This window comes from Anguilla anguilla, chromosome 1 (genome assembly GCF_013347855.1).
Source record: "Anguilla anguilla isolate fAngAng1 chromosome 1, fAngAng1.pri, whole genome shotgun sequence".
In the NCBI taxonomy this organism is placed as follows: Eukaryota; Metazoa; Chordata; class Actinopteri; order Anguilliformes; family Anguillidae; genus Anguilla; species Anguilla anguilla.
In genome coordinates this window covers 68,767,628-68,790,135 of record NC_049201.1, presented here as the reverse complement: position 1 = coordinate 68,790,135, position 22,508 = coordinate 68,767,628, and the positions used below count along the sequence as shown (strand labels likewise).

General features: G+C 43.3%; 1 protein-coding gene across 5 annotated transcripts in view; it reads right to left on the bottom strand.

Moving 5' to 3' along the window:
• Positions 1 to 22,508, bottom strand: part of npr1b (natriuretic peptide receptor 1b) — a 74,007-nt gene that overhangs the window by 33,184 nt on the left and 18,315 nt on the right. For all 5 annotated transcript variants that reach the window (XM_035413178.1, XM_035413161.1, XM_035413170.1 and 2 more), the window contains 3 exons: positions 12,892 to 13,079; positions 10,205 to 10,318; positions 7,919 to 8,054 (listed from right to left, as the gene is read on the bottom strand). In XM_035413178.1, the coding sequence (XP_035269069.1) occupies positions 7,919 to 8,054; positions 10,205 to 10,318; positions 12,892 to 13,079 (438 nt within the window). The remainder of the gene's footprint in view (positions 1 to 7,918; positions 8,055 to 10,204; positions 10,319 to 12,891; positions 13,080 to 22,508) is intronic.

Genomic DNA, 22,508 nt, shown 5'->3' with positions numbered 1-22,508 from the left:
TCACTTTCAATTTTCAGCCACTTGTGCCCGCAGATATGGACATCTTGTAGAATGGAATAATGTCAAACCCAGAAAATGTGCTGGAGGTGACTGACACATGATTAGGTGGGTACTGTGCCCAGCACCACAGTGCTTCAACAGTGGGCATTCACACTCATGAGCTTCAAGTGTTTTTGACAACAACTATAAACAATGCAGCAGACAATTTTCACTGAGGCTCTCGAAAATGGCTTCACCCCTTTTCCACAGGAGAACTGGAACAAGCCTAGCCTAAGCTGAAGCTCAAAGTGACTTATAAGCCTGTAGGACCTGGTGGCTTAGCAGGGTAGCTTGACAATTCTTCATAATATGCAAAAGCAGAAGTATGCTTCACTTTTTTAAAATTTGGAACACACTTGATGATGTTGTCACAAGAGTTGCAATGCCTTTGACCTAACGGCAAAACAAGAGTGCAACATATTTTAACGATATCTGAGAAATATCTAATGAAGTAGAACATAATCACATAATTACCCTCAAGTTCCTTCATAATGGTTACATCTGTAAACGAATTCACCCATGGTTTTACCGGTGGTCACAAAAAGAAAATGATTGCTATGTTTAGTGCAATGATTTCTAGGAAGGAAGAGTATGCATACAAGTAGGCATCAGTGCATACTGAAATTCTGGGTTCTGTCAAGTATGGAAGAACACATCTGGAGATTTTCATGTAATTGCTGTTTGTATACTTCAAGTTTGGGCACCTTTGAAATGTCAGCGAGTCTCTCCGTACTGATGGACCCCCACTATGTAGTGCTAAATAAATGAGCTCCGAATAACTCCTATTATTCTATTCTAAGACATTGGATAAACAAATTCACGAAGACAGTAAAGTGGCAATAGCAGGACGACCTTCATGCTGCCAAGCCAAAGAGCTATTAAAAATAGCTTGGTGCATGGTGGTAATGAATGATCATCCAGTCTTGTGGTGTCAGACAGAGTGAGATCAGAAACAGAGAGTGGCCATGCTTTAACCCCCCCAGCCCCCCGCCCCCACTTCTGATTCCAATGCCCTTGTTCGGAATGTATGCACGTCAAACGATATGGCGATCAGCGACGGCACTACTTGCTTCATGCTCTAATTGCAACACAACTCATTCATAACAGAACATAGTCAGTGCAATGTTATTCTTCATTCTGGAATGATTCCAGATAAATAAATCAAGGCCTGGACTTTGTCTGTAGTCCAAAGCTGAGGCTTTTCCAAAACACAGTACTAACAGCCGTTGCCCACTGTAAGCGATATGTGATGAAACTGTCACAGGGTCAGAAACACCTGTGTGGAGAACAGTAGAGTGACAGCATTGTTGATCCTGCAAATATTGTAGTTGCCATGGTGGTAACAGGTGACAAAAATATGGCATGCCCAACTCTCTTAAATCAAATGTCCTTGTCCTTTCTTTTTGAAGGAAAATAAGCTGATGTAATTGCGATTACCAGTTCAATACGTATTTTCGCCTTTCCTCTCCACCTATTTCTAGTCATTAGCAATAGGCTAACTTATTTTGCATTGCAATCATGCTGTAGTGTACAAGATGAGGGAATCGGTACCCGAACCCTGGAACCTTTTTGATCAACAGTACCAGTAGAAAAGACATCAGCGAGTCAGAGGTCGGCTGAGAGCATCGGAGAACTGACTTTCAATGTTTCCTCCGTCCCAAAATCTACCCTTGAGCCCTCACATACTGTAATTCAATGCACATTCACAGCTGAGTGAGTGACAGCTAAGGTTGTGTCATATAAGAAGCTTTGTAAGTGTCGCAGGGCGTGAAACTGCTCTTAATGAGTACTTAATGAGCACTTTTCTGATGTCTGGATCTCCAGACACTTTGATGAAGAGAATTACCCATAATTTTTTGCCCATTGCCCACTGCCCATATTTCTTTACATTGCCATGATGTTCCAGAATCAAATGACAACCAGGAGCCAACACTATAACGTAGCAGCCTTAATTTCAATTAATCAACAGAAGTAAATAGTGGAGAAGGTTATAACCTATTGAACAGCTATGATGTCATGTTTTTATGTAACAGTTATTAATCAGAAGCTAGGCTTGCCTCATAGGCAAGTATTTGTCCCACTTTAATTAACTTGCTCTAATCTACAGTAATAGAAGAGTGCAACCTAACAAACATGAGGACTGAGGAGCAAACATCATTCAGATAACTGGCACCAGGGCCATGTTTAAATGAAGCGCGTTAAGTCAGATACATAGGTGATAATGTAATTTTACAGTCTGGTCAGGTGTACACTCAAACTCTGAAAAATTACCCTAATGCATATTGGAAACTGTGTGAGTACTTAGACTTTAGGCGTTGAGGGCTTAAGGATGGACATTGGGACACTGGTTTTGCTTGTTTTGAATGGCAAAGGTTATTGTACCTTCCCAGATTGGTCAAAACGGCTGCCGTTGTTGTTTCTGAGAAGATAAAAATATTTTTTCTCCAGCAGGGTGTGAACAGGCAAACACAAGAAAGACAAACACGGCATTGCTTTGGAATGACTGTGTAAAGTCCGTGGAAAGTCCATAAAGTGTAGCCTAATTGCTGCTGTGCATTTCTAGGTATTTCCTCTCATCCGTGTGCTCCTTTTCCTTTGAATGTGTGACATCTCCCTGCTGTATTTATTGCCTGCTGATTCAGCCCACAGATCCTCCCACAGAGCCCTCATAAGTAGGGCAGCACCTGGGCTGCAAAACAGCAGAACCTGCAAAAAAACAAAGTCATTCCAGCTACAATGCGCATTTTTAAAATTAGCCCGTTGCCACTAAACGGATTAAGCGAATTATTTTTTTAATTTTTTAATTTTAATTTTTTAAAATGGAAAATGTATTCAGTGCCTGAGTAATGCCACCAAGGTTTTTTTTTTTATTGCAAATTGCCTTCTTAAATCATGTCTAGAATAACATTTTTTTTTACCCCCTTTTGTCCAATCAAGGAGGGTCAGGAATGAAAAGGACTGGGTGGCTAGTCAGCCACTGCACGTGCAGAGGAGGATCTTGGGATTTCAGTCAATTAATTATACTAATCATGGTCAATCAAGACCTTAATGAGTAGAATCAGGCGTCTTAGTGCTGGGCTAAAATAAAAACCTGGACCCAAATTGTCCCTTTTCGGATATGATTGGACACCCCTGTACTAACCGAAGCCAATGGTACTTAGCTTCATCTGCTCAGCGGGAAGCCTGCAGGGTGGTGTGGCAGCTGGCCACTATACAGGTTTAAGGCAGCCCAGTCCCTTTTCATATGTTTTCACTTTATTCAGACTGGGAGGGAGAAGGGATCGCAGATAATGAAGGGATCGCGGCTCAAAAGGTACCATGGTATGGGAGTTCAACCCCCAGCAGTTCAGGGGGCTCATTTGTGGCTTGAGAGTTGCCCACCCTACAGGCTTCACCAGGTGTCTGGTGATACCTGTAGGGTGCATTTTGAACATCCAGGCAATTGCATGTCCTGGTCTGGAGGATCTCCTAGCATGGATTACACTAGGGGAGACCGGCACACCTACCGCAGATCTGAGTGATCGTAATTGTTGACGCCCTGTCCATTAGTGTGACATTATCCGAGTTTACTACACACGGTAAATTCACTGTTTTTCTCTACCTTTTCTTCGCCATTTCGGATGGTATGACTTCACTTGATCATTGGGCCTGTCCTTCAAGAGGCTGATGAAGAGATGGTACCCCAAGGGTTTAGCTTCCCCCGTGCTTTTCCCCAAAGAGGATTTAAATCAGCATGGGCCAGAACTAGCACTGCACCATTACTTCATGGCACCCAGGTTGCACAGAGCTCCGGCTGGTTCGCCCAGCTTCACCGCCAGAGCGACGGGGGCCATTAGGAAGACCACTCCTTTGTTATTACCGAGGGCCAGGCCAAGAGCTCCTGCCGTCAATTACGACACACTCAGGAAACAGAGAACCCTTTCCGAGGAGTGGAGGAGAGAAGGAGTGGGTAGAGATGAAAGAAGGGAAGAGGTGATGGATGAGGAGGAGGAGGAGGAGGGGGGAAGATTGTGATGAAGATGAGGGAAGATGACATAGATGGAGAGCAGGGACGTGGGGGGAAAGGAGTTGTTGAGGGAAGCAACAGAGATTGGAGGGACACTGTCAGACCAGCACACGCTGCTAAACCATTACTGGAGGCCTGGCTTTGCCTGATTAGATTTTCGTCCCTTTTTGCTAATTCTGCAGTGCAGGGGCCTTTTGTGTGGTGACCACACAGAGATGTATGCTTCAGTGAGAGTGCAGCTGGAAGGGGAGGGGAGGGGAGCAGGACGGAGAAGTGCAGCTGGAGTACAGAGTGTGGCCACTGATGGAGACGGACAGAGAAAATAGCCGAGGAAAGGAGAGAAATAAACACCAAGGAAGTGGCAAAGGAATACTTAGGGAGAGAGGGGGCAGATAATGAGAGAGGAAGATTTGCAGGACTTGAGAAAATACAGATACGTAAATACAGACAAAATAAAACACTGAACGGAAGACAAAGTGAATATTACTTATTTTTAACTGGGGGAGGAGGGCCACATTTAAAAATAGCATAAGCAAAAACCTACTGGAACTGACAACTCATTAATTCCTAGACCACCCCCCACCCCATTGATACTCTGAAGTGCTGCCTGTCACCAACAGTATAATCATAAAACATTAAGAAGTCCAAATTCAGATGTTTGTGATTTGGAGGGGGGCCATTTGGTTCTACAGCAGATAATAGCTTCCCACTCTCCTGCAGAATTGATCCATGGAATATAATTTTGGCACGCAATAACTTAACGTCTGAAAAGTGTGTTATGGGCACAATGAAAGCTACAGAGATGGAACACAAAGAATCATATGATACTGAATTTCGAAACTAAAAATCACCAGCTGAAATCTCAATCAAAACTGTGCCTTGTGTGGATGCGACCCAATTATTCTCTTCCTTCCCTTTACTATTTGCCTTCACGCTAATCTCAGCGAAGTGCTTATTACGGTACTTGCACTTTGGACCTCGCTGCTCGCACTGATGGAAGAGATTTAGGCGGCAGATAAAAAAACGAGAGGACGTACAGGCACGAGAGGGAAAAGTCACACGGTCGCGGGGAGATAACGGCGAGCCGAAGGACAGCCGCCGACGCTGGGAGGAAGTGCACAGCAAACAGTCCGAGAGCGGCGGCCGAGCCTCTGATTCGGAACGGCACCCAGGTAACACCGTTTCCTTTCCTCGGTTTATTGCTTTTGACTTTGACGCACACAAACACGCAGGCCTGCGGACGAATACCTCTCACCCGCTTGCCTCGGTAATCTCAAACGGGGCTGTTCTGCATTCTGCTATGCACTGTTTTGCTCTCTCTATTTTATATTTGTGTCGAGATTTGTTAATTAGTCTATTGACGCGATGATTTTTTGAACATACAGTCCATTCTGATGTTATGTGTGTTACTATTAACTCAGTAACAATATAAATTAAGTCTTTAATCAATTTATATCTGTTTTTGGCCATACTACCTAGGAATAGTGCCATAGTCATCAGTGTAGGAGTGCTTCAGAATGTTTTGCCAAGATGTCATAAAGAGATCTATTGCCAGGAGATACACAGAATATTCCATCAATCTTTAAGTTAAAACCTTACGTGACTCATATGCAGTAAACAAGATGTAAAGGAATTAATTTGTGTTCATTAAAGCGGAGAGAAATTACATAAATAGATGTGAACATAAACTGTACAGTGTAGGTCTGTTTTGGCTTCAAATACTTTTCTACACTTAACTGAGCTTGTCTGGTGTATTGGAACCCATGACATACTCCCAAAAACTGCAAATCCCACATTCTGGTACTACTGGCAGGCTCAGTTGCACCAGGCAAGATCAACAGAGCACAGAAAAGTATCTGAATCCAACACAAATATGTGTTTGACCCAGGTCTGGTGTAGGATTATCCTGAATTTTTAAATTCTAGGGTTTGTTAGTATTGTCATTTGCAATGTATTATTGAAGAAAGTCATTCTTGCATAATGATTTCTGCCATTTGCCCACACAGCAGCCCAGCATTCCTCATCAAGTAAACAACTGTGGACAGAAAAATGGCAAGGGGGCTGGACAGGAAGAACAGCAACCCCCACCCCCTCCGCTGTTCCAATAAACAGAGAGGATGATGGGAAGGTGGGAGTGATGACAACTGTCTGTGGGGCCCATAACCTCCATCCTGTTTACAGGGCATTGATAATGTCAAACACGTGTCACTGCCTCGTGGATCTGGGATGGTGCAAGCCATACAGGGGGTGGTTGGGGGGGATTTCAGTGGGGGGGCGGGGGGGATTAAGGGGTACCCCTGCCATGAGAGAGACACTGCGTCTGCAGGCCTTTGAATACCCAAACAGAAAAACAAAGACTGCCCCTGCTCCACAGAAAGAGTTTGGTTCTGACCTGTCTAGCCCTCTTTCTTTCTCCAGAAATCATTATTACTCAGTCGATTATTCAGGCCCACCTACGGGTGTGCTCTCAGACTGCACAAAAATGCTTTTTCGAACAAACAACAATAAACATTTATCAGCCTTGTAATGGTCATAAATCTGGTGGCCTCTTAATACAGTGTGTGTTTCATTTTCAAAAGTTCCTGACTTTAAAATTCATTTTGAGCTCTAGTATGATTTGTTCATCCATGACAGCACAGATAAAAGCATGGATACTTTCCAGCTGACAGTTCTAGGTGCCTTTGAAAAAGTTCTCAAAGCCACTATGTTACACTAAGGCTCTTCGGGTTATTTGCCGGGATTATTACGCAACACCACGGCTGCCTAGGATCACGGGTGCTCGCTCATTTGGCGACATCTGCAAAAGTACTGTGGGATGCACAGTGCCAGCCATGGCGTCTGGCCCTGGTGCTTTTGTTAGAAACACCCATGTGTGAGAAAGTTCCCAGTTACTGCTTTGGTTCAAATGAAGAGAGAAAACAAGTTGCTGGTTCAGATCCCATTTGAATGAGTGAAAGTCACACTACAGTACCCTGTTTTAAGTATGTTGGAAATGCTGCATGAAAGAATACCAGAGCTTCTCCTGACTAGATAAATGGCTCATCAATTACACTGAGGAATTGGGAAAGTGTTTTCACAGAGTTCAGTGGCAGGATGGATTTGCTTAGGGAGAGGGACTTTTTTTTCACGTTTGGCAGAGGACCAGCAAACTGGGTGAGGAGAACAAGGGGGTGGGGTGCCGTTTAATAACAGAATCAGCAGCGTATGCAGTTCTGGATGTGTGTCTGTTTGTGTGGACAAAGAAAAGAAACAGCTGCTCATCCAAACGGGAGTCCAAACAAACTATGAACTATGCGGCATGGCTAAGAAACAAAAGCACCTTCTTTAATCCAATATCGAACAGGGAACCTGATTCTCACTCCACACCAGGCTGTCTAATCTCTTTTCATGGTTCCTTGCTATTCGGATACAGGAATTAGATCAAGCTTCTGTTTTTCATGACTGTTCATATAACTTCTCAATCCCGGCAGCGACCCCTGTACAGGGACGCATTTGAGAATGCATTACATTTGGCTGGCTTCGTCCGATCCTCAAAAATTCCTTTTCCACTGTAACTGGAACACTCTGACCCAAGCCAGTAAATGCAAGATAACAGGAAATGAGTTGCACAGGAGAAAAAAAAAAAACTCAAACTGGCCAAAGAAAAGTTATCCCTTCAGTGATTGCACGCTAATTCTAGGTCTGAATTCAGATGGTCCAGATGTTTTGATCATCTTGGCCAGTGGAGCCATTTGATGGGTTCAGTACTGAACTCAAGAAGGCCGACCTAACGGTTTGTGCCTCAGCTGGACAGCAGTGGTACCACCAGAATGGCCGTCTCAATCAGTCAACGGCAAGAAATTATACATTCAACTAAAGGGGGTCCTTGCTTACCGTAGTAGGTGCGGTTCCACATCCTCTTGGTAACGGCTGTCCCTGGAGGCATACCCTCTTCCCCGGCCATGGTCTCGTTCAGGGCATGGCTGTACAGCATCAGCCCGTCATAGAAGCCTCCAGATATTATGTTCTTCTGGGGTGAGAGATGAAAGACAGGGGGTGATGTCTTTTCCGTTGACCTCTTTCATTCTCCAGAATAACCACTGCCAGCTTTACCCTCCCCCCTCCATCACCACTCTAGCTTCAGCTACCTTTATGGATTAATCTCCCTGCTCCCTGTAATCTTTGGCTTTTATCTTATCTTCCTTTTGTCTTTTAATTAAGCTCTTCCTTTAACGTTTTGATCTTTTTGCCCTTGCTAAGGCCCTGTTCATATTACTCATAAATACAGTTATGACTTCCTCTTTTTACTCTCTCACCAGTACCAGTGTAGACCAGATCCACAACAGCAATTTCAAATATCTACTTGAAGCTGTCGATACTCCTTGGTTTCACAAATATGACCAGAACAGTTGCGGCTTGGTCTTCTGTCCTCACCGTGGGGCCTTGCCACCTTTGTGTTGAGAAACTCTCGAGGCAGGGGGCACAGGTTACTCTGGGGGGGAGGGGGGGGGGATCAGGGGCTAATAACCCCATGCACGGTGTGCATTCTTCATCACAACTCTATTTATTTGACTAAACTGCATGGTAAAAAAATGCGGTGCATTCCACCATAACAAAATACCAGTCTAGCAAATATCATTGTTTTCACGGGAGGCCCAGAGGACAGCTGAGGTTAGCTGGTGAATGAATCAGGCATTGAATGTTTTTTTTCCCTTCAAGTTCTAAATTATCTTTGACACGCCAGCCCACACACATCCACTCCATTTCAAACCAGAGCTGAGAGTGGGAGGTAAGATGGGGTGTGTAGATCCAACCGTTACAGATAGAGGTCCGCATACCGTTTGGAAGTACCCTGCGCCTTTAGCTATTTAGGGAAATGTATTTGCCTTTTTAATTGTGTGATAAAAATGTTCTTTTCTTTTATGTTGATTAAATATATTGAAATAATTTCAGCCTTTCATAACAACTGAGGATTGATATCAATGACATGGAAATGGGTTAGAAATTAAATTAGGAAACACCAATGTGTGATATGAAGAGAGAGGCCATGCCTACTCTACTTAGTCCTTTAGTAATTGTCAGCAACATTACCCATTTCTCTCCTGCTCAATGGCACATAATCAGTCATAGGCAGCTTCGCCTGCCAGAGTTACTTGATTTGCCTCACTTTTTGAAACCTTTATTGTCTTTTTGCCATGTTTTCCTTCTATAATGCAAACCTCTACACAATTTGGGAATTGTTGCAGCTGTGGTTTTTCTTTGTAATGGTACCATGTATGAACTTGAAGTGCAAAAAGGGACTCATAACTGCCGTTAGGATAAACTTTCTGAAACCAACTGATTGAATCAATCAAAATGAATTATATGACTAGCCAAATTCATGTCTTTGTCTTAGTTCATGTCTGTTTTTGTTCTCCATATATTCAGATTTCAAATCTGTTTTTTAAATCTCACAATTATATATTTAAATGCTGTATCATTGGTGGGTATTACCAGCTGTAATCTGTAACAAGCAGGCATGCCCCATTATCGAGAGTGATAACAGTATTTATTAGATTGACAGATGCCTCGTTTCTGAATGGGAAGTTCTGGTTTTACAACAAAGATGCAATAGCACCAGAACACTTCTGAGAATCCATTATCATGCAGTGATTGTTCTTCCACGAGGTGCTTTTCAGGCGAGGGAACAGTTTGTGCTGGAAAAACATCAGCCTTAATTACCAAAGCTCAGGTGCTGCGGAGGGGATGGGGCTGAGTGCAAATAAAGGCCTGCAGTTATAGAGGAAAACCGCACGGAGCCTTCTAAAGAGTGCAGCTTCGGATTAAAAATGTCTGTTTATGAAAATAGGTGTTGGCCTGCGGTGAGAGCTCAGACCCTGGCCCCTCTCAGGCTCAGAAAATAATGGTCCAGCCTGCATTTCTCTCACCGCCAGCCTGGGTGATCCAGTGTTCTCTGATTTGTGTATATGTGAATTCTCACTCCAGAATTGCTACTCTCTCTACATGCAGTGTACCGCCCTCTTTGACTTTCACTCCCTCTGTGCTTCCCTCTGCTGTCATCTCCTGCCTTTTATGTATTTTGCCCTTTGTATGTCCCTCATTTCCTCTTTCCCCGTCTAACACTCTTTACTTCACCCCCCCCCCAACCAGACCCGCCCTGCCCCGCCGCACTCCTCTCACCAATGAGTCCTGCACTGTGAAATTGAACATCTTCTTGGAGTCCTCTTTCAGGTCAGACACAAACTGTTTGTACTCAGGATTCTGCGGCTCGTGGTATGTCAGTATCTTCACATACTGTGAGACAGGGAAAGAGAGACAGATCAGTAGGTCAGTCTGCACACAGGTCAACATGCACTGCAGTTATCATGAAAAACCAACATACAATGGGCAGACAAAAGGTGTGGCAGCAGGTATGGAGGGGAACCCGAAGAAGACCTAAAAGTGGTAGCCTGGCGTCCTTCTAGACTTGAAACTATTTACCAGGATACTGGAACTGCAAGTGTAGGGTTGGAAAAAGTCTGCTATAGCCTGATTCTCTTGTGTTTAAATTGTCCACGACAAGAGATGTTCACTGCTAATGTTGCTAATCCCACCTTTTTACCCCTGCATGTGTATGAAAATACCAAATGTAAAAAAAATTTTTTTTAAAAACACGCAAACCATTTTAACTGACACAGTATTTACTGTAAAACGTATTGCATTACTGCATATAAGCTTGACTTCATTGAAACAGTACACACTGATCTCTGTTCCTCTGCCCCTCGTTCTGAAGGATTTACCCTCGGCAATCAATCTCATCCAAAGGAGGGGGGTAGTTTGCAAAGTGATTACAGATTCAGAAAAACAGGACAAAAACATCCCTCAATCGTCCCCCATCAACTCATCGGCCATTCACATTGGCTAAAACCTCTTTTCAGTTGTTCTCTGCTCACTCCTCATCCCTAAGTGTCTCTTTCTTTTCTTTCTTTTTTAAACTTTTTTTTTTTTTTTGCTGTAGCTTAGCTGATAGCTGTGAGGCACGGGTCATGGAGGTCTCTCAGCAGCAGGCCCCCCTCTCCCCTGGGTTCCCAGGGCCCATGGCCCCTCTGCGCCAGGCCTCTGCTATTTGAGCCTGAACTTTATTTTCCTCTGTCCTCTGCCAGCCATGCAAAGCACATTACTCTGAGCTCGGGCCTGCCTCTCTCCGGAAGCCCCAGAGCATACTGGGTAATTTAAAAAAAAAAAAATGTGTTCATCACTCCTTTCTGTGCCATTGCTGACCGTGAATGGAAGTCACATGGGGTGACACACAATTGGCTATTATGTTTCCCAGGAAAGGGCCGGGTTATAGTCAGAAGGGTGTTCCCCGCATCACCGTGTGGTCGATTCGCCCAGTCACGTGATCCTCCACTGTAGAGCTCAGCCGGTGGTTTGCAGGGTGGCTGGCTGGATGGGTTATGGAGGCCACATGAGCACTCTCACTAATTCACGGAAGATGCTGCTGTGATGGGATGAGCCAATTACACAAAGGATCATTCCAAATTGGAGGGGGACGGGGTGTGTAAATTCAATTAATAGTGTTTTCCCCCTCACAACTGCTTGGGCACTGCAGTGTTCTGAAATCTGATTCCTGAAAGACAGACTGACCTCAGCGATTTGATATAACAAAGGATTAAATAACTTGAGGTGTGCTCCATACCACACCTCGCTTTCATTTCGGAAGCTTGTGAAGATTATGAAGAGCACAGGGACCAGTAGTTCTTGGTCTGCAGTGTTATACTGGCCTTTTTGAAATGCCGCTTTTTAAAAAAAGTTTTAAAAAAAGGAAACCAAACTGCTCCAGCGAGAAAAAAACTATTTAGATCATCATTTCATCCTCTTATAATACCCTTTGCACTGCAATAACAGCAGGAAATGGCGATTGTTCTGCCGCTATCTTTGGGTGTCTCAGAGGTACAGCTGATTTCAAAATTACTAAAATAATATCCCCTTGTCCCAGGGACACTTTGATATGGCATTTCCCCCATTTGGAATAACATGTACATGTGCAAATATGTTACAATAACTAATAACTTGTTTCCTGACATTGAACAGCTGTTAGCTATAAGCTGAGGAGAAAGGATTACATGTACATACATTATTAGAACAATCTGTAGCAGGATTTTTTATTTATGAATATTTCAGGGATTTTTGAAGCCATGAATAAAAAAATAAAAAAATAATGAGCAAATACTGAAATAGTAGCTGAGGTGGTACCAGTGGGAATTACATCACGTTTTTCAGTGAAATTGTTAATGGTTGATTTTTACTATACCTTTGGTGAGCCAGCTGTTTCTGAAACCATATAAGAAGGCGATCATTTAGCTGAGCAACCAGAAGCACACATTTCTTTGACTCCTGTCTTCTGTGTCCTCCTTTTAGTAACTAAGCAACATTATGAGTCATGAAAAGTTTGATGATTAGCTTACTTCAGAAGGTGAACGGCCAGAGTAAAAATGCGGAAAATACTCAAGAGGCTAAGATGTGACAGTGAGGATGGCTACCTCCAACCATTGCACACTGCACACAGTTATTGCACATCAGTAAACCGGACTTCCAAAGAAAGATTAGTTCGTAATTTCATGGGTAGGTTTATTGGCTTATTGAACTATATGTGTATGTGTATGTGTATAATTATCTAGAAATAGCAAGTTCAGGGCAGTTTGAGAGGGAAGGATCTACTTTACAGGACTAATGATGGCAGTTGCAGATCACAGGAAAGTCGAGTTAGCCGGTGTGTGTTTAGGAAGCTCAGGACTTCTCCCATTAGCCCCCAGTGTGAAACATTTTGTTACACTTGTCTAATGTGTGACGGGTCTTGCCAAGTTTTGGCTCTTTTTCCCTCTTACCTGGAAGGCTTCCTTGGCTTTGCTGTCATCTGCATCCTGTCCAGCCCAGGGGTAGGCAGGCTCAGTGCCCAGGCTGTCGCCAAAAATATCGATGTAGAAGAACACGTACTCCTCCCGTGGCAGGGTGGAGTTATTGAAGTGCAACATCAGCCGCCGAAAAATTGCCCGTGAGCAGCAAACATATACCACTGCCAGGAGACAGACACAGGGGAGAAACTATTTTAAAAAAATACCGACCAACTGTTTTAAATTTTACGTTTACGTTAAATTTTTAATGTATGATATTCTATCCAAAATAGACATTTTTCATGACCATATCATAATTTTTTTTTTTTGACTGAATTTGACTATGGTTGACTGAAACCAGTCCAGTTTTTTCCAAATAACATTTTAAATTTTTTTTATCACACATTGACATAATTTACTCAAATAAGAAACCTGCACCCATGAAGCTGATGTTTACCACTACTTATACATATACCGTAGTCTTAAGTCAGATTAACATGCTTGTTTTCTCACTGTAGGATTTACTATGGGAAATGGTGGTAGCTCATGCTACGGTAACTCTGGCTTCAGTGATGTGAAAATGGCGGTTCGGAGGAGACGATATTAACCAGGCACCTCTGCGCACAAACAGCACAACGCCCGTCTGCCTCCCCGGCCTGCGACGCCGCCCCGGTCCTGCGGTCTGTCACAGCTGACAGGGGGCAGCGTGAGTCCCGCTGCTGACGTGGGGGGCGATAACGATCGCACCGAAATGGCCACTACAGACGCTCTCCTCTGTGTCAACCTCCACCGGCTCAATTAGCTCTCATAATGCGGTAATCACGGGGAGCAGGTCCTCAGCCATGCTCCCACAAATCGCTCCCTCGTTCGCCAGTGGCTGTGGAAGTTCTATTAACAGTGTCGGCCCGAGCTGGTTTAACCCTTTCATGTATTCATTATTGCTAAACAGAGCAGCGATACATAAAATTTGTTGCCTCTATGAAAACATAGGCCACACATGCAAATTACAACTCTTAATACATGATGTCCACTAGAGTGCATAGAAGATATTTCATACACAATATAAGAACTAATGTCATTTTATATTTAAAACATAACTTACAGTGCTCCTAGCATCTTACCTGACAATATATATTTTTAACCTGCGCTTTTTTCCTGAATGGAAGGTTTTCAGAGTTATACCAGAAGTACTTTGAATGTTTCCTCCTCTCCTCACCATTTTCACCTTCAATGTATCAAAACTAGAAAGGCTAATCAAATTTAACAAAATGGAGCACATCAAAATTTAGGCAAAGGTCCAAGAGATCTGCCATCAAGCAGTTTGGAGATCAGAAATGTTTTTGACTCAATAAAAATTGACTTTGAAAACCCTGTCCACTGTAGTGGACACTGTGCATGACATGGTTAATATTATCTTTAGCAGATAATTTTATGTCATGACCAAGACCATCATTTTTAAAAAGGAAATCAGCATGAAGATAGAATGCTTCCATGTTCCCCCGTAACTGACAAACTTAATAATTTATGGCCCTCGACCCAGAATAATATAAAGAACAAAAACAGATCCTAGGTTCCAAGCTGTCAAAAAAATGAACACAACTATCAACAAACAGTTAATGACACAATTTCCAGTCAAATGCTTCTTACGCTGTGCAGGGAAGTATGTCAGGCTTTTGGCGAGCCAGCTAGATACTGATGAACAAACATTGGGAGCATCCAACGTAAACAGCTTAAGTGCCATTACACCTAGTTATTGCAGATACGAAAAAGGAGAAAAAAGAGAAAGGAGAGAAGCGGAAGACAAACAAACACATGGGATGCCAAGACTAAGCAGATATGGTGCACACAGACACACATAACGGGGAGCCAAGCACACAGAGGCACATAGGGAGCAGGCAGGCAAAGGATCAGGAACAGACACTTTAGTGAGCTGAGTCAGACAGACAGACAGACAGACAAGCATGGCTATCAAGGCCAAACAGATAGAACTGCTGAGCAGAATCGGATAAACAAAGATGGTGTAGATAGAAACCAAGACAGTGAGACAGATGGTTTAGGAGAGATAAAAACTGATGCAGTGATAACTAGCATGTTTGGTAGAGCATGGGTGAGTGGTACATTTGGCAGAGCAGTGATAACTAGCATGTTAGTTAGAGCATGAAGGAGTGGTGGCACATTTGACAGGGCAGTGATAACTGGCGTGTTAGGTAAAGGATGGGTGAGTGGCACATTTGGCAGAGCAGTGATGACCAGCATGTCAGGTAGAGCATGGGCGAATGGCACGCTTGGTGGAGGAGTGATGACCAGCATGTTAGGTAGAGCATGGGCGAATGGCACGCTTGGTGGAGGAGTGATGACCAGCATGTTAGGTAGAGCATGGGTGAATGGCATATGTGTTAGAGCAGTGATGACCAGCATGTTAGGTAGAGCATGGGTGAGTGGCATGCTTGGCAGAGCAGTGATGACCAGCATGTTAGGTAGAGCATGGGTGAGTGGCATGCTTGGCGGAGCAGTGATGACCAGCATGTTAGGTAGAGCATGGGTGAGTGGCACGCTTGGCGGAGCAGTGATGACCAGCATGTTAGGTAGAGCATGGGTGAGTGGTACGCTTGGTGGAGCAGTGATGACCAGCATGTTAGGTAGAGCATGGGTGAGTGGCATGCTTGGCGGAGCAGTGATGACCAGCATGTTAGGTAGAGCATGGGTGAGTGGCACGCTTGGCGGAGCAGTGATGACCAGCATGTTAGGTAGAGCATGGGTGAGTGGTACGCTTGGTGGAGCAGTGATGACCAGCATGTTAGGTAGAGCATGGGCGAATGGCACGCTTGGTGGAGGAGTGATGACCAGCATGTTAGGTAGAGCATGGGTGAATGGCATATGTGTTAGAGCAGTGATGACCAGCATGTTAGGTAGAGCATGGGTGAGTGGCATGCTTGGCAGAGCAGTGATGACCAGCATGTTAGGTAGAGCATGGGTGAGTGGCATGCTTGGCGGAGCAGTGATGACCAGCATGTTAGGTAGAGCATGGGTGAGTGGCACGCTTGGCGGAGCAGTGATGACCAGCATGTTAGGTAGAGCATGGGTGAGTGGTACGCTTGGTGGAGCAGTGATGACCAGCATGTTAGGTAGAGCATGGGTGAGTGGCACGCTTGGCAGAGCAGTGATGACCAGCATGTTAGGTAAAGGATGGGTGAGTGGCACGCTTGGCGGAGCAGTGATGACCAGCATGTTAGGTAAAGGATGGGTGAGTGGCACGCTTGGCAGAGCAGTGATGACCAGCATGTTAGGTAGAGCATGGGTGAGTGGCACGCTTGGCGGAGCAGTGATGACCAGCATGTTAGGTAGAGCATGGGTGAGTGGCACGCTTGGCGGAGCAGTGATGACCAGCATGTTAGGTAGAGCATGGGTGAGTGGCACGCTTGGCGGAGCAGGGACGCGTGGCATGTTTGGTGTAGCGGGGACGAGTGGCTCAGGAAGTCTCCAGGGGTGTGATGACATTCCAGAGGCCTTGGCTTCCTTTCCTGTGCTATTGTTTCAGGTTTAATGGCTTAAGCAGGATGTGAACACGGAGACCCCCCCCTACCCCCTCCCAAAAAAAAAGGCTCCAAAAATGATGTCCCTGAGCACCTCTACCAGAAAGGGAGGGGGTAAAAAGCACAGCACAGATCACAACCACTGCCCCTCGGGTCAGCAGGTCATGTCACAGCAATCTGAGTCAGGAAGCTGACCGGTGCCTGAAACACATGCAGATTGTGAGTGACCCAGGACTGCTGTTCTCTATGACGTAAGTCCTCTCCCCACCCTTAAAAAGTGCAGCGAGAGGTGATTACTGGAACCTCACTCTGTATCTACAGACTCCCAAATAAGTGTAATTATATTCCCGCATTCAAATGCACACCGACTGCCAGGCAGCAATCCTGGACCAATCGTGAAAGGGGGGTACAGAAGAAACTAAATTTATCTGTGAAAGCCAAGGGCCATAATTCTAGCACCTTAATGACCACGCATCACATGGCGGACTGAACAACACATCATCCACAGAGACTAATCTTGGCAGTCAACAGGAAATCGCTTAATTATGTCCGGTCACTAGCATTATAAGGATGCACGTTCGCTTGCCTGCTTGCTTTGCTGAGCACTGCTCACTTAACGGAGGCAAATAAGTAAAATTATAAGTGAACTGTAAAATCAAGATTTAAACCCCTTACACATGACTTTGTTTAATTGAGCAAAAACACACAAAAAATAAGTTGTTTTTTTTAACTGCAGAAGAATGCCCAAAAGGATACCTGTGAAGATGGCAGAATTGCTATAATGCTCTGAGTTACAAGGCAGCAGTCACTGAACACTGAGACCAGATCGGAGACCGTAACTCATACAATGCATGAGAAGTGCGTGCGGACAGCTACATTCCTGACAACAATCTCAAACAGAACCAATGCAAAGGCTGCCATATGCTCAACCAGTTAGGAAACTCTGCATGCATGCAGCCCTCCCGGTTTCAAACAGCTGCACCTCTAAGTCTTCGAGGGGCCCACTGGGTACTGGCGGAGAGCCTGTTCCACATTAGCATCCGTTAAGCATTTGGGATTTTCACATCGGGGATGGGCTGTACACATCGTAAGAACAGCACAGATGCCTCAGATCTTCAGTGCAGAGGAGTCAAACATCCACAAGACCACGTACCCTTATAGCCTCCTTCAGACCAGACCATCTGTCTGTGTGATACATTTGCATTACCGAAACTACAGCAATAACAAGTGTTAAGAAAGTGGGCGGCATCTACTGGTGCCAAGCTATTTGACTACTTAGTACATTCTTATAAAAAGTAATCCTTTTGACAAAATACTGTCTCTTGACCAGTGGTGGTTGTTCGAGTTAAAATAGAAGGGGTGGGAAAAAAACTGGTCACTGGCCTTGACCCGTTTTGATTCATTTTCCTTGATTACAAAACAGCAATCACAATATTGCAGTTCTCCTCACTTACGCCATTCAGGCGAGTAATAAAATCCTTTTTACTTGATTTACAAAGTATTTTATCGACATCATTTAAAATTTTGAATACCTTCATTCTCTGTACCCAGACTCAGAGAATAATCACGGCAAAGATCTGCAATCCACAGATTTTGTAATTTTAATTATCTTGAAGTGCATGCTTTGCTAGTTAGCCATTATTATGTGTTGTGTTAGAAGCTAATGCCATAGCTAAACAGTGATGTTTTTTTTTCCATTCAGTGTATACTTTCTGATTAAAGCTGATTTTTCAAAATGTAATTTGTTGTTTATTCTCTCAAACATGATGTGAAGAAAGATGCTGTATGTTTACCAGAAAATTGATCATTCAGATTGTTGGCACCCTTGTTAATCAAGGAGTGATTGAGACCAAAGAACAATTTGAAAGGAAGTTTTCCACCCCGTTTATTTTCAGCTCATCAACTGATACTTCTCTTGGCTATGTGCATTGTGAAAACATTCATCACAGGAGACATAACCTGTAGCCACTTCGGTACTTTGCAATCAGTTGGATCTGTAGACCCTGTACTCTTTGTTTTTCCAAAGGTAAGAAGTGACAGTAAATGAAATTTTTGTCAAATGGATGTAGGTGGTTTGGACTTGTGCTTTGGTGCAATAAAGATTAGTTTTTTGGTTTGTTTTTGTATTCAAAATGTATTGCTTGAGTAAATATTTAATAATGATGGGCTAGCAAACTTCATTTTTGTCAAGTTTAATAAATCTAGTTTAATGCATTCCCCTGGGCCACAGATTTACAGAGCTCTACCTCTGTTCTGACCAGTCTTCCCAAGCCTAATCCAGCTCTTTGTTTTTTCTGAACAGAAAGGGTATAAGATACCGAAACATCTTACTAGATTTTGAGAATTAAATACATCATTTTGCACAAGTTTAAGAGATACTGCTCCATGAAGACAACTGAAAGCTCGCTGAAGAGACAAGACTGAGCTATAAATCATGGAACACAAATCATTATGAGAACTCTGGTTTTATTTGGGCCTGAGGCACCCAGGGCTTGAAGTACCAATTATCTCCATTGGGGCCTCAAAGCCATCTGACTAGTGTGGCTGTTCACTGACCTGACTATTTAATGGTTAAGCCATGAACAGACCCGCTAAATTGGAGCACTGGAGAAAGGAGATAATATTTATTGTCGTATCTGGTGTTCTCTACGTCACACTCTGATAAGCATGGGGTAAAATGACAGAAAACACTTTCACCTGAGCATTTTGGGCAAACAAGGCAATGAGGACTTGTCATGTGTGACATTACAACTGATTAAAAAAGCCTGTAGCTACAGCAAAAACAGTTGGGAAGAACAAATTCCTAATTAAGAAAACAAATTACTCTGGGAAGCCATGCCTTCGTACAGAATGTGAATTTTCAGTCATGAGGCACATCTTCTGATGAAAGGTCCTGAATCTCAAACAGATGTAATTATAAAGCAGCCCGACATCCTCTAATTTTGCAGGATGATTGTATATTTGAACTCATGCTAATATATTTATTTTAGCGGCTGACCTTTGCAGAAATTAACTTCCATTTTCATAAATATGAAGATTTCAATATGTCATTGCACCACGAGGCCCTATCTTCATCATAGTTTACCCTGCCAGGATTTATTATGAAGTCAATAATATAACATAGTTAAATAACAAGCTGAAAGGTTATGGAATTCAAATCCAACAGTCTATTCCTCAAGCCATTTCAATACTGCTTCAATAAATGCTGAATAAAATAAGCATGAAATCCTCAGTGATTTATTTTGTTTGTATAATGATATATTACATGTGGACTTCATTTAAGTCAGAAAAAAAAAACTTTTTTGGTAATTGGTAATCAGAACCAAACATTCTCATAATGTTGGCCATCTGCATTTTGTTACAAATCGCACAGATCAAACCACCCCTGTCACTGAAGACTGCAGCCACAGTTTGCTTTTCTGTTCACAGGCATGGGATACTACAGCCTACGGACTACAGAAACCCTCGGAGTCTGAAGTCAGCAGTAAACACCCCTTTCTGACGAGAAGCAGGCCCGAACGTCAGGGAGCTAGTTAGCGCGCGACCCGTGAGCATTCGCGCGAGATCCTCCCCCATGCATTAGAGCACAATTCGTTAATTTCACCTCTCCCGTTCCTCTCTGTCATACTAACTGTCTGGATTTTGGATTAATTTTTAAACCAGCACCATATGGAGTGGGGGGACCAGGAAGGAAGGGAAAACAGAGGATTCGGCACGGCCTTGTGGGTACTTTAGTTCAGCATGGTCGCTCTCCTGCTCAGCAGTCATGGTGACGGAGAGTGATGTGGCAGCATACCGTTGACACAGGCTGGCATTCGCCTCAGTTTTGGAAAGTCCAAAGGCGAAGGGTGGGGTGAGATCTGTTGTACCCATCAGTTCCTCTGGTATTGGATCATCTGTGATGAGTTTACTCCCCTCTGGATGATTATCCCTCCCTCTTCCTGCTTACAGTACATTTCAAAGGAATCTTGGTATGGATGAATCCATTAGGTTTTCATCTGCTCTTAAGTTTATGTTTCAGTCTAGTAGACTGACTGTTGCACAATAGCTGAATCTCACTAAATATTGCATCTATATTGCATATCATATGTTCCACTTCCTCCACTGCAGAGTGAAGAGTTGGTGGGCAGGAATGGCTGAGTATATTTTTGTTTCCCCTAATCTTTAAATGTCCTGCAATCAGCGGCCTGTAAGTCATCAGTTAGCATGTTGTTGTCATGACCACAAGCTGACCTCGATAGCATAGACATTGCTTAGTTTAAGCCTGGGATATGTCATTAACTGACTCCATGACTGGGGGTTCACAATGGTGGGAGTCAGTCAGCTTCTTCCCATTAACCAGGGTTCCCAAATTTATCACTGCATAAGGGCCCATTAGCTAAAAGGTATTTGCTGTATTGGTTACCAGTTGCAGGGTTTGCCGATCCACGCTAGCTGTCCTGTAGTATACTGTGCGGACACTAGTATGGAAAAGAGCAACTGCAGATGATTGTAATGGACGGGTGCACATGCTTCAGTTGCATTGCTTCGTACATGGATGCAGGTGCCATAGCAGTGACACAACAGCAAAAAACAACAGTTGATTCACAATAGATAGATAGAAAGGGTGTACTTATCGCCCCACAGCTGGACAATACAACACGTACAGTAACATTGTTTTCATATGACATGTTGCTTCATGTAAGCAAAATAATATTGATGAAAGGAGTATAATGGAGGATCAATTCCTGGAGGCTATTTGACCTCCAATCTCATCCTCAGGGCTGGAGGATTGATTTTACACCTGCGGAGAGCAGTCTGTCACTGGCAGTGATTAAAGGTTTCATCACAGAGAGCTCAGATTTATGGCTGAGAAGCCTGGAAGTTCCACTGTCAGAAACATCATTAAGAAATGGAAGTTAAAGGGAACTGTTAAAGGGTAAGCACCTGATAATATTAAAAAATGAATTTCACCAGCCAAATGGTAGGTGTCCTATATTATGAGCCACAATGTAAAAATAAAACACAATTTTTTTGAAATAAGGGCAAGAAATGAGCCCTTAATCTAACTGCTTACTCTTTTTGCCCAGTCTCCTTTTCACAACAATCTTCGGAATGATCACCTACTTCATATTTTGTGACGTGATAGATTGAGGAAGTGAGATACTGTCAAATTAGTTATAGCTAGCCCTTTTCCCATTAAAGAATTAGCCAAGCATAAGAAAGTTATTGCAACAATGCTAATGGAAAGTGAGTAAAATCAACATACGATGCTAGACAAATTCACTTGCTACAGATGGATTAGAGTAGATCCTAAGGTAGGCGCTAAGCTAGTGCCATCTATCTGCAGCCATTGACAATAATGATCTGCATGGAAGAGTTGTCAGAAGGAAAACCTTTCCTGTGACCTCATCACAAAAGTCAACATCTGAAGTATGCAACACAACATTTTGATAAGCCAGAGGTGTTTTCCAACAAAGTGGACTGCACTGATGAAACAAAAAATTAAACTCTCTGGCCACAACCACAAAAAAGGGGAAACGTTTGAAGAAAAGAACACCTTGTCAAACATTAAGAATGAAGGTGGATCTATTATGCTTTGGGGTTGTGTTGCAGCCAGTGGCACAGGAAATATCACGTGAGTGGAGGGAAGAATGAATTCAAATAAATATCAACAAGTCCTAATGTCCCAGAGTCAGAGAAGAAACTGAAAAGAGTTTGAATATTTTCAACAAGGCAATGATCCAAAACATACTTCAAAATCAATCATGAACTATTTAAAGGAATGAAAGATTAGTGTTGGAATGGCCTTCACAGTCCACAGACTTATTATTATTATTGAAAATCAGTGGGGAGATCTAAAAACATGCAGTGCATGCTAGAAGAAAAAGAAGAATATTTCTGAGCTAAAAGCGTTCTGCAAGGAAGAGTGTGGAAAAACCCAAAGCAAGAACAGAAAGAGAAGAAACATTTGGAAGCTGTACATTTTTGCCAAAGAAGGTGTTATACTGTGAGTACTGACTGACAAGTGTGCCTAAACTTTTGCATGTCATATTTACAGTTTCATTTATTTTTCAATCTGTTAAATCTACCAAATAA